At 40.1% G+C, this 16,729-nt stretch overlaps 1 protein-coding gene across 1 annotated transcript; it reads left to right on the forward strand.

Moving 5' to 3' along the window:
* Positions 1-215: 215 nt before the first annotated feature.
* On the forward strand, positions 216-14,942 carry LOC118776939 (tubulin-specific chaperone A-like). The gene is made up of 4 exons (XM_036527595.1): positions 216-328; positions 6,708-6,813; positions 10,235-10,321; positions 14,554-14,942. The coding sequence occupies exons 1-4, from the start codon at positions 276-278 to the stop codon at positions 14,632-14,634; spliced, it is 327 nt and encodes a 108-aa protein (XP_036383488.1). The 5' UTR covers positions 216-275; the 3' UTR covers positions 14,635-14,942.
* The last annotated feature ends 1,787 nt before the right edge of the window (positions 14,943-16,729 follow it).

The raw sequence follows: 16,729 nt of genomic DNA on the forward strand, positions 1-16,729 counted from the left end.
AGTGTAAATAGGTGTTAATATTATTACTACTGACATAATTCCATTGTGTTGACAATAGCGATGCATGAAGAAAACAATGCACCTAACAGACCATCCCCGTCGTTGCAGGCAAAACCGTGGCGACACGAAGCAGTCCGTTTGGCTGCGAGATGATGTCGAGCGCGCATGCGCAGTATCGCCTGTAGCCGTCTGAAGCCGGCAGTACTGAGAGCGACAGCTAATATTTTAAACATTACGATTTGTTTTACCAGTCTGTATTTTGATAATCAGTAGTTATGGCGGATCCTCGAGTACGGCAAATTAAAATTAAGACCGGCGTAGTCAAACGGTAAGTGTTTGGCTCGTTACAACCCTCACGAGGTCTGTCATCCGTGTGGTAACAAAGACCCAGAGTAGGCCCGTCTCTGTGGCGGGCTGGAGTGAAAACGTGACCGTGCAGTGAGAGCACCCGCGGGCAATAGCTTCAACTACACACCGGTGCTTTTGTGGGAGACATGTTACCAGCATTTGTTTGTATCATTTCAGTAAATGACTGTGTGATCGACCGTGTGTTTGTAATTGCATGCTGTTTTATATCCATTTAAGCGTTTACAAAACGAATGTGTCCTATTTTTTCCGCTCTCTGGCCTTGTTTTTTTTTTTTTTTTTTAATTCTGTTGCTTTTTTCCTCTCTGCATGTGTCACCTCTCTGTTGGCCCGAATCACACCACTGGAAAATATAATCATAATTCTTTCTCTGGTAACGTCAGCGTTGTTGCCAGCTATGATTGAACATATATAATCCTGCATAGTGGTGAGCCAGTGCATCCTCTATTTCAGTTTATTCCTCTTTATGTACTGCTTTATATGAATGAGAGAGTCTGCACTTGGGGGGTACAGGGAAAATAACGTTATCAGAACATACTGAATGCACGTTTTTCAGAGGTAGGAAGTACACAGTCACAATGCCAACATGAAGTTAACCCCTTCTGCTGAATGACTGCTGAAAATGTCAGTTAACTCGGTGGATCTGATCTTATGGACAGCATACATCACAAATGGACAGCACGATTGAATGTTTTAATGACACTGAAACCACAAGATAATCTAATTAGTAATTAGGAGTCACATTCCTGATGGATGATACGTTTGTCTTTTCTTCAGTATCTAGAGCAACGTATTGAGAGGATGTTCATGATCTGTGAACGTCTGTATAATATCAGCTGGGAAGGTTTTTTTTTCCTGTTACAGATAGTGGTAGTCATATACATTCTGTTTAGAAAAGCCTGTTAACAGACCTGTCAGCCTTAACAAAGGGTTTTCAGACTTGTATGTATGAGCATTTGGAAGCAGGCAGGTTTGCGACATGTTCATTTCTGTCATCGAAAACATAATAATTTTAGTATGTTGTTTTGTTTGATTGATTATTTATATTATTTTAGCATTTATCTGGCAGATGCTCTTATTCAGAGTAATATGCAAAGTATATATTGCATATATCACTGTACCAACAATGACAGCAGTAAAATATGTGTGGACCAGCCAGAATTATAGTTAATAGGAATCCAAGTGAAAAGCAGTACTAAAATAAAAACCTAGTATCTAAAGTAATTATGAAGGGCAACATGTACCTACTGATGTCCATGTGGATCCTGCCATTGACAGTGTCAGTGTCACGCTTGCAACGTTACCTTAATGACAAAGAATGGATCGAAAAAGCCACATCACACTACGTCAGATTTCAGTTAAGCAACCAGACATTGTGTGTTTAGTATAAGAAGTTCTAAGGTTATGGGAATCAACTTAAGGTTTGAAGAGGTATGTTTTTAATTGGATGTGGAAGATGGTGAGCCATTCTACAGTTTAGCTGTAGCTCATTCCACCGCTAAACATTTTGCAACATGAAAGTGTGTTTCTGCTTTCTTCCATGAAAAGCCAAACATTTTTTGTACCCAGAAGTGAGCTTTCATGTTAAACTGAATTTCAGTAAGTTCTGTGAATTGATCTCTGTGTGCGCTAAATGAAATTTCCTCGAATAATTCATTTATATGGCATAGATGAGTCATTATGTCCACAAAACCACAGTTGCATGGCACCAAAAGCTTCTTTCTGCTATGAGATTATCCTGCATAAAAGTGTAACACTCGTGCAGAACTGCTATTTTCTCACGCAGAAAGGTATTATCTAGTATGTAATTATTGTTGCGTGCATGATTATCAGCATTTGGGTTTAATCTTTCTTACTGCATTTTGGACACTAAAGACCAAAAAATAAACCACATGTGTTTAGGGAGTTGAGAATAGTTTGCTGTGTATACCACTGCATGCCAGTGTCGGTGCTAACGTTATATCCTCTTGGGCCTCTGCCGTGAGACCAGTACTAGGACGTAGGGGCATAGCTGCAGACCACTGTCCAAACACAGGCCTGACCTCTGCACAGCCTGCAGCAGGCTTATTGATTTTGGAGCACGGATAGCGAGCATTTATTTTAAGCTGGATATCTCTCCGGAGCCAAACTCTAGTTTCGCGTGAAACCCGGAGTCAAATCTGGCAGCACACAGGGAAGAGAGAGCGTTCTCAATTATTGGAGTTTTCCATCGATTACAAATACTCAGACTTACAGTGTGCACGGTGTATGCGGCATGCGTACTACATGCCAATACAGCCTTGACTTTGGCCTAGACTTTGCCACTGATTAAACAAAAGTGACATCAGTAGATTAGAATGAGACTAGGGCAATTCACATTGCAATCCTGTTTGTTTTGCCTCTAACAGTCTTTTAGCACCCCTGTTTAAATGTTACTGACATGCCATAATTACAAATCTACAAGCCTTGATTATAAAATAATTTTATATCATGGACATGTGGAGGGGTAGGTCATTGATTTTTTTCCTTACCACACTGCTCTTTTTACTCGCAGCTGGGTAAGAGTGTCTCTCACGCAATTAAGGCAATGCAGTTGTTCACACTCCTCCTTGCTCAGATCAATTCTGTATAAGAGCAACAGCAATCCTAACATGTTACCCACTGCAGAGCGTTATTACGGAATACTGTTGGTTGTGTTCTGATTTGAATGGCTTACGCTGATGATGTGTCCACCTGGAGGTTTGTTGTATCTTCAGCATGATGGCCCATCATCCCCACAACAAGGGGGATGGGTCTTTTCATAAGTGACAGGTCAGTCTTTTCCAGGAGAAAAATACTTTATTCCTTCCAGAGCTTGGAAGGACCAGTTGTCCACTTCCATTTAATATATTATCGTTTCGTGCAGCCAGATAAACTGTGCTGGCTCTGCAGTCAAAACCCGCGTCAGAGACATCAGCGATTCCTAAACCTCGCATTTCCCTCTGTTTGTGTGTTGTCAGCAAAATACACATCCCTGAATCCTCTGCCCTGTGACAGTCAGCTGCACCACACAAAGTTCAAGCTGGTAGATAAACCTAAGGAGACTGATGCATTTTGACTTGCCAGCCAATGAAATCTACAGTGATTTGCGGTGTGATGTGCCTGCATAAATTCCATTTGTTTAAGCGGAATTCTGTCCAATACGACCCTCAAGCAAAGACAGTACTGTGATTCAAGCATTCAGGCCTATTCAAGCATTTTCTCAGGATCAGGAATGCATCAATTGCAAACTTGCACTAAAGGATTGACACCTCCTAAGCACTGCTGGCATTAACTTTCATAGGAATTGATCTGAGCTTGCCCTTTATATCAGGAGCTGAATTTGTAATGCACAGACCCAGTCTGGGCTCTGGAGTAAAGTGGTCTTGTGACCTCAGCTCTTCGGTCTCCCAACAGATGATATGTAGCTGCTGCAATGCTGTCTTATGGATCTCTTCTTTTGTTATCTATGCAAAGTAGTTTGTTTAATTCCAAGCTGAATGGAAGACAGCTTCAGAAAAAAATCACATGCTCCCTATGTGAAGCCTATTCCACTGTTCAGTAAATATACGGGTTAGCGCTCGGTGATGTGTTTGTGACTTAAATAAGCTTTTTGTATTTTGAGTCTCCAGCATTGAGTTGCTGCATGTTTGGGTGCAAGGGTTTAATTAGCCGAAGCGGTAGCGCACACATGCAACATACAAAACATTCCGTCCCGTAGAGTGGGATGCACATTAACAAAGTGTGACCTTGGGCAGGAGCGGCAGGCAGTGTGCGGAGTGAAACGAGCCTCTGTCACCTCCTCCCTCTGTCTCCTTCAGAGGTTAGAAACACTGTGCATGGCTTCCCTGCGATTCTGCACATTTGAGTAAGCGCCTCCTCCAGCGGATGGCCTTAATAAAATGACAACAGCAATTTAGTTTTGTCATTCCAACTGGCATCAGCTACATGGCTCAAAAATGCAGTATTAAAGTAATTGAATGTGTGTCGAGTCTAATTCTTTTTTCTATTTTCCAGAGAGCTGCTTTTCCATTAACTTTGGGAAAACATAGTGGCAGATCCATTTAAAACAAGCTTGGGCTCCACCCTTTATATAAGTGCCTCAGCCTGGAAGGATAAGAAATTAAGATCAAGGGACATTTTTTCATTAGCCTGTCGTTTAGTTATTCGAATCCCCACCGACTGCCTCTCCAAACGGACTCCGCCGTAATATAACTCATCTCGAGGAGGCTTAAGGCACGTACCTTAGCATATGTTAAGTATTACAAGCGGCATTGATGACAACATATTAATATTACGGGTAATTGACATGAAATATGACAGTGGTTTAGGCTTTCTGAGCAAAGCAACACACATTACCCAAGATCAGCCCCATGATGTAACTGATTAATGAAGGATCGCTCAGGCGCCCGCGGCTGATTTTATGAAAAATGAATTCTTTGTTGTCATTCCGACATGCCAGCTACCACCGCCGGAAAAGACTATTAGCCGGAATCATTATCAATTGCGATATTTTCAAACTCTATTATGACAATCAGGCTGGAATTTATTCAATAGATTTAGTTCATTTGGTGGTAATTGATAAATAATCAAAATTTATCAATGTACTTGCACACATTTCACTAACAATCAAGCAAAAGTGGCCCATTTACCACCTGACTTGGTCCAAATTAGAGCTAAATTGATGATCAATTAATCTCAGAAGGGGTAGCGCTGTATTTTGTGGAGGAGCAGCAGCAAAAGTGGCAAATAAATGAAGTAAAGACAGGAGATTAGCAGAGTGAGCAGAAAGGAGCTGAACTACCACGGATGGTGGCTAATGAGCGTGCAGCCGGGGTGCAAATTGGCAGATTTATAGCATCAGTAGGAAAATCTAAAGACGGAGCAGTGGCAAGCTGGAGCTCCACAACTGATACCACCCTGCCACCGGGTAAATACGGGGAAATTAAGACCGATTTTTCTTCCCACTTTGCCATATTAGCAGGGATTCCCCTGGGTTTTCAGGGGGGGCTAAGTGATGAGGCCTCCACAGGGGAGCAGGGTGGGGTGGGGGTGGTTTGTGGGGGGGCGGGGGGGTTCGGTATAAATTATACAACTAATGAAAAGAACATTCGTTTCAATTGGTCATATGTGGAGGGGGAGGGAAATGAGGTAGTGTATTCAATACCTGTTGTCTTTGTTCCAAATTCAGTAGAATTTAATGAGACAATAGCATTTCTTATTTAGTGATAATGATTCACCTTTATAGCTGAGAGTTTATGCGGTGATGTTAGGGCTGATGATGGACTGGAGGTAGGAAGGAACCTTGCCTGTTATTGCCTGACAGCTTGGCACCACGATCTGGATAGTAATAGAGATCGGAAGCTTGTGCCAGCACACAAGGAAAGGGCAGGCACAGGTGTATTTCTGGAGACTGAGGTCCACCCTAGCGGCACCATCACCATTCCCAATAAGTTATCTGGTAGCATAAGTAGGAAAATCAGCCATTGAGGAATTGCCATAGTCCAAATGACATAGTAAAAGGTCCTGAACCAGGAGTTGGCTAGAGCAAAAGGTAAGAAATGGGTGTATTTTTCCTAAAATGGAGGAAGACCACGTAGGACTGGGTCAGTGAGACGTGACCTCTGGGAAGGAGAGCTTATCAAGCACCACGCAGAGGTGGTCTGGTAGGGAAGCACTCTAAAACCACCCAGAGCTATTCACAGATCTTTTAACACAACTGTATCACATGATTAGGGGTCTGCTTGTAGTCCAGGCTCTCGTTTGATGCGTGCATACCTTTCTCGGACGCTGGTAATTTTGTTTAAAAGAAGAAAAGATGAGGGAAAGAATTCTGTTTCTCATGCTCCCTCCAGCTGACGCAAGTTGATTTCCAGCCTAAAGCTGGCTTTTGAATCGATTGATTAGGAAGAACGTGAAAGTGGGTGACAGTTGTGGGGACAACTGGGCATAAAATGCCTGGTTTGGTTAATACTGGTGCTTGACAACATTTGTGGCAAGAGTCATGCATCGCTACTGTATTTTTCAGTGGTTTCATCTGTGCAAACCAGAGCCTCTCCCATCTGCCACACTCTTCATTTGGTAGAGATACAGTTTTGTTGTTTTGTGCACTCATAACATGTTTTGTAGTTGAACAGTTGTGTCTTAAAAGTTATATACAATAAAACCTGTATGTGATAACTGTCACGTTGCATAAAGTGTTGATTTAACGCAGTGCTTACAATTACGATTACATTCCTGGAGTTTCCCCCCTTTAACTTAATGCAGAAACAAAGCGTTACGCTCTGTCCCGTCTAACGTTTAACTTTCTGAAAACGTTTTCTCCCCGTCTTCTGTTCCCGCAGGCTTGCAAAAGAAGAAGTGCTTTATGTAAAAGAAGCCAAACAGCAGGAGGAGAAGATCGAGCGCCTGAAAGCTGAAGGTGGCGATGAGTATGTCATCAAGAAGCAGGTGGGTCGTGCGTGAAGGTGCTAAGGGTTTCGGCATTGCTTCACAGCAGTCACAGTACAGGACCACAGTCACGGATTGACTGAGGAAATGTGGACAGAACCAATTTATGATCTTAGCTGCTGGAAAAGTCAGAAAGTTAAAGACTTAAGTGGTGGTAGGGGGGTGGGGCTCCTATTAATGCAGACTTGGTTCAGCATGGCTGTCCTGTGTAATGTACAAGGTCAGAGAAACTAATCGTTCTCAGTTTTAATTTGCTGATGCATTAAATTGCATTATGTAGTTTTGCAGGAATCTGATAATTAGCAGCACATGTTGCTAATTTAGTGCCACTCAGAGTGACCGCTGACCCAAGTCCTCCTCTCTTTTTGGGCTGTCAGTCTCCCTACTCTGTGAGTGAATGATACACAGACTGAGGCGTGAGTCAGCCTTTGTCCTCTGCCTTTGCAAACCATGGTTTTTCTTAATGTCTTATTTTACTCCTGCATAGAGGAGTCATTGAGGAGTTTGGTGCTAGTGTTGTAGACTGAATATTCACACTGTAGGCCTAGACGTGTGTGAGTGTATATTCTGTATGCATGTATATACCTGTTTGTCATACTAATGAGTAAAGCAAGCACATACTAATGGTTGTAGAAACAGCTGAAATGTGGCAGTTTACCGTACACTAATAGTGACAAGCCCAGAAGGCACAAAAATACTCAATTGTGCCAGTGCAGTTATTCCTTTATGCACACAGTGCACGTTTTTAGCTATGAAATTAGAAATGGTCACTATTAAGAGAATTACAGCATTATTATATTCTAAATAAATTCATAGCAATTTATTACAGTCAACCCTACATTTAAGGGGGGTGGTGAAGATTGATTATAAAGCAGGGTCATACCTTTTAATACACTGTGGCGTTTTGCAGCTAATGCAAAACAGATGTATGAAAAAATGAACTCTATATTGTGTTAATTAGAAGGGGGAGGGGGAGATGGACTTCATATGCATGAATTTCTGTTGCTCATGTAGTTGGCAGTCCAAGCGGATGTGGAAGAATAAAAAAAAAGAAGCTTGTTAATGTGACTTTCAAACTTCTCTCTGTAAGTTAAATTGGATGAAATATATGGGTATATATTTATATTCATTTCAGGGCTATTTTTAGATATATTTCACTTACAGTAGGAGCTCGGAAGACAAAAAAAAACATTGCTTAGCTGGCTACAGTGTTTCTGTCTCACTTAAATTTACAAATTGAAATTATGGGGTACTATTTTTATTGCCATTATCATTTTAGTAGAGGCAAAAATATAATGGAAGTAGTGAATATAATGGAGTTTAATTTTTCTGTTTCGAATGTTTTTCTTCATGTGGGTCTTACATCACATAATCCCATTGTGATCATTTTCACAATCGGCCTGTAAAAGAACAGGGATAATGACTGGAAATTTAGAGTCGGCATAGGTGGAGAACATCTACCACATACAAAATACCACATTGTCACAAGAAAGTGTACCACAAGCCTATGTGGTTAACCCCAGGGTTGCCAATATAGTGTTTTGTTGACCTGTAGTCCAAAAATGATTGACAAGTAAACCAGAGATTTGCACACACACAATGGATACAGGAAGGTGTGTATTTGTCAATATTTTTATTCAAATTTCAATTTTCTGACAACAGTTGGTCAAGGTGGAAAAAGTGAAGTTAGAAAGCAAAGGTAGGGTGTTTGAGGTAAGGTTAAATTGTGATCAAGGTTTTCATTTGAGAGAATCAATATATGATGGTAGCTTTCTTTATCCCACCATAATGGGATTACCTGCAGGCCTCTCTGGGTGTTTCAGCTGTTTTTGTGTCCTTAAACTACTAAAAGCCCTGTTTCACAGAATGCAGCTGTCTGGCGCACTAAGAAATTAGAGAGAAATGTGCGAAAGTTGCTTCACTTTTATCAGTGTAAAGTTTGGTGTCTCAGGCATGACATTACATTCAGCGCTTTAATGCCTACCCACCTCTACAAAATGTAGCAACACTGAATAGCCTTTGTGTCCTTTGTAGTCATTTTGAGCACAAGATTAACACAAAATCAGAACTCCCTCTACAGGGTAAAGACTAGAAAGCTTTTTATGTACTGCTGTAATACAGTGTTTCTTGTAATTCTCCATAAATCATAGCAAACATTACACATTTTAACAGCCAAGTTGTTTGAGGGACTGTGACATGGCAAAATCTTTTACTTTCACTGCGTACAAACAGATCATTTTTGTCAGAAAAGGTGATGCTGTCTTAAACGTGTTGCTTACATGCTGACTGTTTCATCCACAGGTTAACATGTAACATGTAACTCTGTCTCATGAAAATCACAGCTTATGACACTGTGTAAAAGTGTTTTGTGGCTCAGTAAATACAGAGCTGTGTAAATGGATAGCATGTTAGGAATGTAAGCTGTGCAAGACCATCTGAATAAGAAGTGTCTGATAAGCAAATCGAATGTAATTCAGTGTAGCTAAATACACATTTAAATGCATATCACATGCATTCCCATTCGTATTCACTGCAGTTTTTTAAATATGGATGTATCCACAGACTCCCATCCATTTTGGGTGCATTCCAAGAAGTCAAAATAATCTGAAATGGCCAGCAGGAGTATTAAAAAAAGAAATTGTACTGCTGAGATTACATTAACATATTATAACGTATTATAAATTTAGCTTTCAGTTTGTAAAGACTCTGAATTGCAAGCCATGGACACAACTTATAATCGAAAGCTGAGTAGTATTGTTCATACAGTGATTGTGTGTTATCTCAGCATTACATTTCTTTGCTACACAAAAGAAACAGAAGGTCAGTATGTTTATATGCCCACTTAAATTCATCATGTGGATGCAGATATTTATGTAGAATTTTTGCAAATATTTAACATACTTTATACTGCTGGTTCTCCTCCCGTCCAGTATTACAGACATTTAACATACTATATATTATATATTTAATTTAGTAATCTAGTAATATTTCCTAGATGCCTGGGTATCATAATTCCCATGCACTTAACTCCCCAGCGGAGATTATCCCCTTTATATGATCACGTATATTTTTGTGATGACGTGGAGCACCGTTTAGGCTAAATGAGGTTTTAAAGGGATAACCTGCACCCCTGGCTTTCACAGTCTGTTCACATCATTGTATGAGCAACTGTGATTTCCTGGACACACAGAAGTGACACATGGAGGAATGAACCTGGAGGAGAGAATGGTCGATCCTGCCGGGGATTGTGGTTGAACTGTGGCCGGGGAAGCGGTGGCCAGCGTGTGACCGCTCTGATGCCAGCCCCGTGCTGTGCTGAGCCATTTCAGGATGAACTCTGCCGAGCGTTTGACTTCTCTCCCTGACCGCGCGAGCGGTTCCTTGCACGCGGTGATTGTGTGTGCGTTTGTGTTCCTCGCAGACGGAGGTCCTCCAGGAGTCGCGCATGATGATCCCCGATTGCCACCGGCGCCTGGCTGTGGCACACATGGAGCTCTCGCAGTTACTAGTGAGTCCAAACCTGACGCTCTTACCAGTGACGTGTACCATTACCCTGCAGTGTGCAGGGCTATTCTAACCGCTTCCTTTAGTTCGACAGGAATATTAAAATGAACTGCCTCACGGTGGTGACCAAAAGGGAGAAAAAAAGGGGCAGTCCAGACTGTTCAAGTTGAGTCCGGTGGATTCCATACCCAACTTCAGAAGCTGCCTTTTTATCTAATTCAACCTAAAGCCCATGAGAGGTGCAGCACCTTGGGTTTCTCTAGTTAAGATTGTTGGAGCCTCCCATTGACTTGAGCTGGATCCCACGTGAGCTGAGCTGAGCCAAATGTTATTTATTGTGCCACCCCTCATAATTGGTCGATACATGGAGCATTTTAGTATAAAATGATAATTACATATGAAGATCACTAAATGATATCTTTCACGTGTGATTTGTACGGCAAAAAAATATTTTCTACAAAGAAAAGTTTTATCTAAATACATCATTTCAGTGTGTCGTTCAAATACTACTTCCGGGTTTGATTTGGGAACATTTACTTTGCTCTGTCAGTAATGTCAGATGGGAAGGGGTACAGCGGCTGGCACTCCGTCTGTAAGCACAATGCGAGGTTATGAAATTTCCCCTCCCTTTCAGTGTATATGTCCCTTCTGGCATTGGCCTCTTACCATGTGGCAAAGCGTTTGACCACTCAGCCAGTTCGTTCCACTGCTTACCCGGTCATTGGAACTGTACGGTTGAACATATCTGAAATATGGGAGGGCCTCAGCTTTGTTTATTTACTGCAGACACATCACACAGATATAATCTGGGCAACCAAACTAGGATCAAATTACATTTCGTAACTGTGTTCATATATAGACATTTCTTATGTAATCAACCGCTGTTTTGTCAAACATTTATAACTATACTAACTTTATAACAGTAGTGCATCAAAAAGTGTTTGTACAGATGGCAGTAGTGTTTATAGTACTTTTGGGGTATGGATATTTATATAGTATGAAAATGAATGTTCAATCAATCAAAAAAAAAAAAACACAACACAACCATGTAGTTTGCACATGTCCTCCAGAATATCTTCATAAATTAACAGGAAAATAATAGCATAGTTGGCATAAAACAAGCAAATGAATTGTTGTGGTACATTTCTACACAATTTCTCCATATATTTAAATCATATTTAGTTTGCAATTACATGTAAACATTTCAGTTTTGAGGATTGAAAAATGGCTAATAAAATGACTAATAAATAATAAATGTTAAATAAATTTAGCTAGCTCTGCAACATTATTAATATATTGCATTATTGTCATTTAGCAGATGCTCTTACCCAGAGCGGCTTACATACATTGCTATTTTATCCATTTGTACAACTGAGGCAATTGTAGGTTAAGTACCTTGGCCAAGGGTACAACAGCAGTTCTCCAGCGGGGAACTGAACCAGCAACCTTTTGGTTATGAGCTCTGATCCTTACCACTACACAGCACTGCTGCTAACTTGAATATTGGAACTAATTAACTAAAACTAATTATACTAACTTGGTCATATAATAATAATGGTTGCAGTAGCTAATGTCACTGTACTGTCCTAGCCGATGTCCTAGCTTGTGCTTTTTAAACCATTTAAAATAACTGTTAATGATAACCTTGCTGACTGGCAAAATGGTGTCCCTAGACCCTAAGTGCCTTATTCTCCCTAATAATGGTGAACTTAAAATAACATATCTATCTAAGCCATCTGTGTTTGCCATAACTGCGCATGCATTGTTCCTGCTAATGATTGTGGGGACCCTGAAAATCCGCCATCATGCATGACAGTATATACGGTAAAGGTGTCTCAAGCCAGAACAGTCAAGTGAACAAAAAGGAACAAAATCAAGGAAGTGAGGAAAGAGAGAAAGGGCATTGCAATTACGGCAAAGTAGAACTCAAAAGGCCAGACCTTAAGGGATTATTACCAAGACCAGCACTGTAAAATGAAGGACAGTAAGGACAGAGGTTTCATAGCAAGTATGTACTGTGTATAACTGTCTAACCATTGGTACATATCAACATGGTAAATATAAATACTAGCGGTGCAACAGATCACAAAACTCACAGTTCGGATCGTATCACGGTTTTTGGATCATTTTTCAGCTCAACAAAAAAAAAGGGAGACAAATATAACTTTGCTTTCCGTTTATTACTTAAAGAACTTAAAGAACACTTAAAGCAAGGAACTTTTGCCCGTGGGCTTAAATGAAACAACATTCAAGATGTCCAACGTATAAATAAAATCTTAATATATTCAATACTCAGCTGTTAAATTAAAGTGCAGTATGAGGCATGATGATGATACCTTCTTCCTTTGAACAATAGTGAATGGAAAAATAGCCTTTGTCCCATCATCAAAACAAGTAAAAAAAAAGAAATAAAACAAAGCAGACCTGAGCTTATAAGTTCTAGCTTATGTTATAGCTTGTAACAAATAATTTTTCAAAAAGATGAGGATGTCTGCATTGTCTGGGGAGAGGGTAGACCTTTTTTCCAGTCGCTACGTCCCCTGCTGTGGAGAACACCCTCGCTGGGAGCTGAAGTGCCAGGCACAGCGAGGTAGCGTCTTGCCGTCATGGCAATGTGAGGGTATTTACACTCACGTAATATTGCGACAGCTTCGACCGCAACGTAAATTCAAAGCACATGTTCTGCTGTTCTTCGGCTGTGTCCGAAATCACTCCCTATTCACTATATAGTGCATATACACTATATGGACAAAAGTATTTGGCCACACCTGTTTTTCAGGGTTTGGGCTAGGCCCCTTACCTCCAGTGAAGGGCAGGCTTAATGCTTCAGCATACCAAGACATTTTGGACAATGCTATGCTTCCAACTTTGTGGCAACAGTTTGGGGAAGGCCCTTTTCTATCCCAACATGACTGTGCCACAGTGCACAAAGCAAGGACTATAAAGACATGGTTTGATGAGTTTGGTGTGTAAGAACTTGACTGGCCTGCACAGAGCCCTGACCTCAACCCCATCGAGCACCTTTGGGATGAACTGGAACGGAGATTGCGAGCCAGGCTTTCTCGTCCAACATCAGTGCCTGACCTCATAAATGCTCTACAGAATGAATGGGCACAAATTCCCACAGAAACGCTCCAAAATCTTGTGGAAAGCCTTCCAAGAAGAGTGGAAGCTGTTATAGCTGCAAAAGGGGGACCAACTCCATATTAAAGTATATGTATTTGAATACAATGTCATTACAATGTAATGGTCAGGCATCCGACTACTTTTATCCATATAGTGTATATACATTTTACACTTGGTTGTTGGAATTAACTGCCAGCCAGCTAGCTGACATTAGTTTCAACTAATTTGAACAGATGAAGCTGGGTGTTAGTTCTTTCGTTAAGTTAGCTAGTGATAGCTTGGTAGGTAGCGGTATTATCCAGCTAGCAGGTTAATGTCAGTTGCAACTAGCTAGTCACTTAGCTAGCTAGCTGTCACAGTTAGATACAAAGATGTTCATACAAATGTTCGAATAAACTTGCAAACATAAAACTATATCCAGAAAATTATTAATTTATTGTATGACTGTGAATAGTGAGTGAGTGAACGAGCGAGCGATTTCGGATGCAGCCTTCGTCTTCGCAACACTTATGCTAACTAAGGTTGCTGGTTTTTAAAATGGCGCTTGTATCTTTTCACTGCAACTCTGCTTCAAGATTTAGGGAATTATTACTTTAAAAAGTAACAGCGGCAGTAAAACTGTATTTCACACTATTATGGTTAAACTTTTCAATTAATCCGTGGTTCATGAGCGTGTGTGGGGGGCGGGGGGGCGGAATCAGTACGGATCACGGATCAACTACGGTCTGCTACACCACTATTAAATACTGCACAGTGTAATTCACTACCATAGAAAACAGATGGAATCCTGCATCTGTGTTTATGTTTGGACATGTGCATATGGAAATAACCAGGATGCCATTTGGGTGAAACATACCTTTATCATACTGCCATATTTTGCAACATTAAGCCGGTTTGGGCAAAAGCTTTATTGTCTGTTAAAGTCTGCATAAAATATGTTAATATTACACTTCTTTGTTGGTTAGTACTAAACCCATAATGGTATACAGGGGGAACAAAAAAAACATGAAACAGTCACTCAATAGTGTAAGAGCATTCTTGCCATAATGTACCAGGATGTATAAATATGTAAAATATGCTTACATGTTAAATTGAGTGTTTCTTTTGCAGGAAACAGAAGCAGACCTGGCAGAGTTAGAAGAGTATAAGGAAGCAAGAACCGTGCTGGACTCTGTGAAGTTAGAGGGATGATTGTTCACTCACAGTACCATGTCCAACTTTGTGTCCATTCCATTCAGTCAGACATTGCTTGGAAACATAAAGACAAATTGAACACTTAAGTTTTTTTTTTATTTGTACATTTTAGATTGAATCACCAACCTGTCCTTTAAGTGATTGTGCAGGTAGTCACAAAAATGAAATAAATGTTGTTTTTCCTATGTGGCCTTGTCTTCAATATCAGGAAATGCTCCAATAAAACATCTCAAGAGGCACAATAAAAGTCAAGATACACAAACATATGCTGGTTCTTGGTCAAAGTCTCCAGGTGGGTATGTCAAATCAGGTAATTACATCCAGGATCAAGGGAGAACTCAGTTCAACTTGAAATACCAACTTTGAAAACCATCCAGAGCATAGTTACTTTGTAGTAATTCTGATTGATTGACTAATCTGCATGAAAACAGCAAATATATACACCTGTTTAGGAATATGTCTGTAATGTGTTTGAGATCTGTCTGAGGCATAGCAGAGCCACAGTTGAGCAGAAGGTTTCATTTCCGTATACATAAAAGGGAAATGAAAATCCCAATTGACCAGACAAAACAACATACCCTAAGAAACACTGCTAGTATGAAAAAAAGTATGAGTACAATTTTTTTTTCTTGTTCAGACATCAAACCCTGAGCCATGCCAATATTCATGATGTGCCAACCGTCTGGATGCCATATTACCTTTATTGAATGGATCCATAAATGGCTGAACTCTGCTTAGCTACATAAAGGAAGAGAGACCAAAATTAACAAGTTGTATTGATTACATGAAACCACCAATGAAAGTTTGTTGTGATATTTACAGTAACTTCCTTAATGTTATCTAAATGGTGATCCTGGATTCGCCAGCTAGTCAGCGAATGAGCTAGCTAACAGTCTGGCTTTTGAGACCCCTTTTTATTCAAATTAATATTACACAGGAGAGTTCAGTGGCTGGCTTACATTCTGGCCAGTTTTATTCTGGCAAAACAGAACTGTCTACAGTTGAGCTGAGGCTACACTCTTGACATTGGAACAACTCCCAAAATACACATCTGTCTTTCCAACAATTAAATGAAAGAAATGCTCGTTCAAATGTACACATTCTGTTGTGGAACTCACTCCCACAGGCATATGCACATAAACAGCTTATAAAATTATAAGTTATAAAGAGTTATAAATTCAAGTAATAGCTTACTGTGATTTATAGTTTAAGTCGAGGTCCTTAGAATGCTCGATACTGGGCTTGAAGCAGTCCAAAATACACTCTAGACTGTAGACAGAGTGATGAGTCTCTCTGGGTTGAAAGATCTGCCCTTTTCTATAAACTATGCTCTTGTCTTTGCTGTATATTAGTATATGTATGGTAACCCCCATCCCAGCTGTGTCATTGGTCAGAATAAACAGAATTTCACTGGAACTGCAAATTAAATGTGCCAAGAAACCTTATTTGCAATTTATTTGAATGTAGCACATGTAAACTTTTGCATCCTGTAATTTTGTTTTTATTTTTAAAAAATCAGTCAATTCACTAGTATCCATGATATTCATATATCATACCATGCTCTACTTGCTTGTAGATAAATGACCCACGAATCCTTGCTCCTACCGAACCCCCAATGCACACGAGAGAAAAGCCCATTAAGAGGTTTGAGGTCATTGTTATGAGGTGAAAATTTTCCTAAGATGTGACAATTGGGAGAGTGGCCTCTGCTGGTCAGAGACCTTAGTGCATTTTGCATGGATAGGCCCTGTTTCAAACTCCAGTGCGAATGTCATGACTTTGCCTGTCCTTCAGAGTTCACTGTTCCTCTCCAGAAATGAGAGTACATTCACAGTTTTAAAGCAATGTGAACTGTACTCCGTTCAGCACTCCAAATGACAATTCAATATAGGTAGGCCTATATTTGTAATTGATATCTACATATAAGTGCAATTAAAATATTTGATTAATTGAGGAACGTTTCATTGTCAGATAATTAACAAAGCAATGTCAACTTTAGGCTATTGTTGTATCTTCACCCACCCACACACACACACAGATATATATATATACATATATATACATATATATATATATATATATATATATATAT

This window comes from Megalops cyprinoides, chromosome 4 (assembly GCF_013368585.1).
Source record: "Megalops cyprinoides isolate fMegCyp1 chromosome 4, fMegCyp1.pri, whole genome shotgun sequence".
NCBI lineage: Eukaryota > Metazoa > Chordata > Actinopteri > Elopiformes > Megalopidae > Megalops > Megalops cyprinoides.

What these genes read in the sequence shown, in the direction of transcription:
- LOC118776939 (XM_036527595.1), top strand. Translation starts at nt 276, where the DNA reads ATGGCGGATCCTCGAGTACGGCAAATTAAAATTAAGACCGGCGTAGTC. An exon ending in AAGACCGGCGTAGTCAAACG is followed by an intron (nt 329 to 6,707) that starts GTAAGTGTTTGG and finishes CTGTTCCCGCAG; the next exon opens with GCTTGCAAAAGAAGAAGTGC. An exon ending in AGTATGTCATCAAGAAGCAG is followed by an intron (nt 6,814 to 10,234) that starts GTGGGTCGTGCG and finishes TGTTCCTCGCAG; the next exon opens with ACGGAGGTCCTCCAGGAGTC.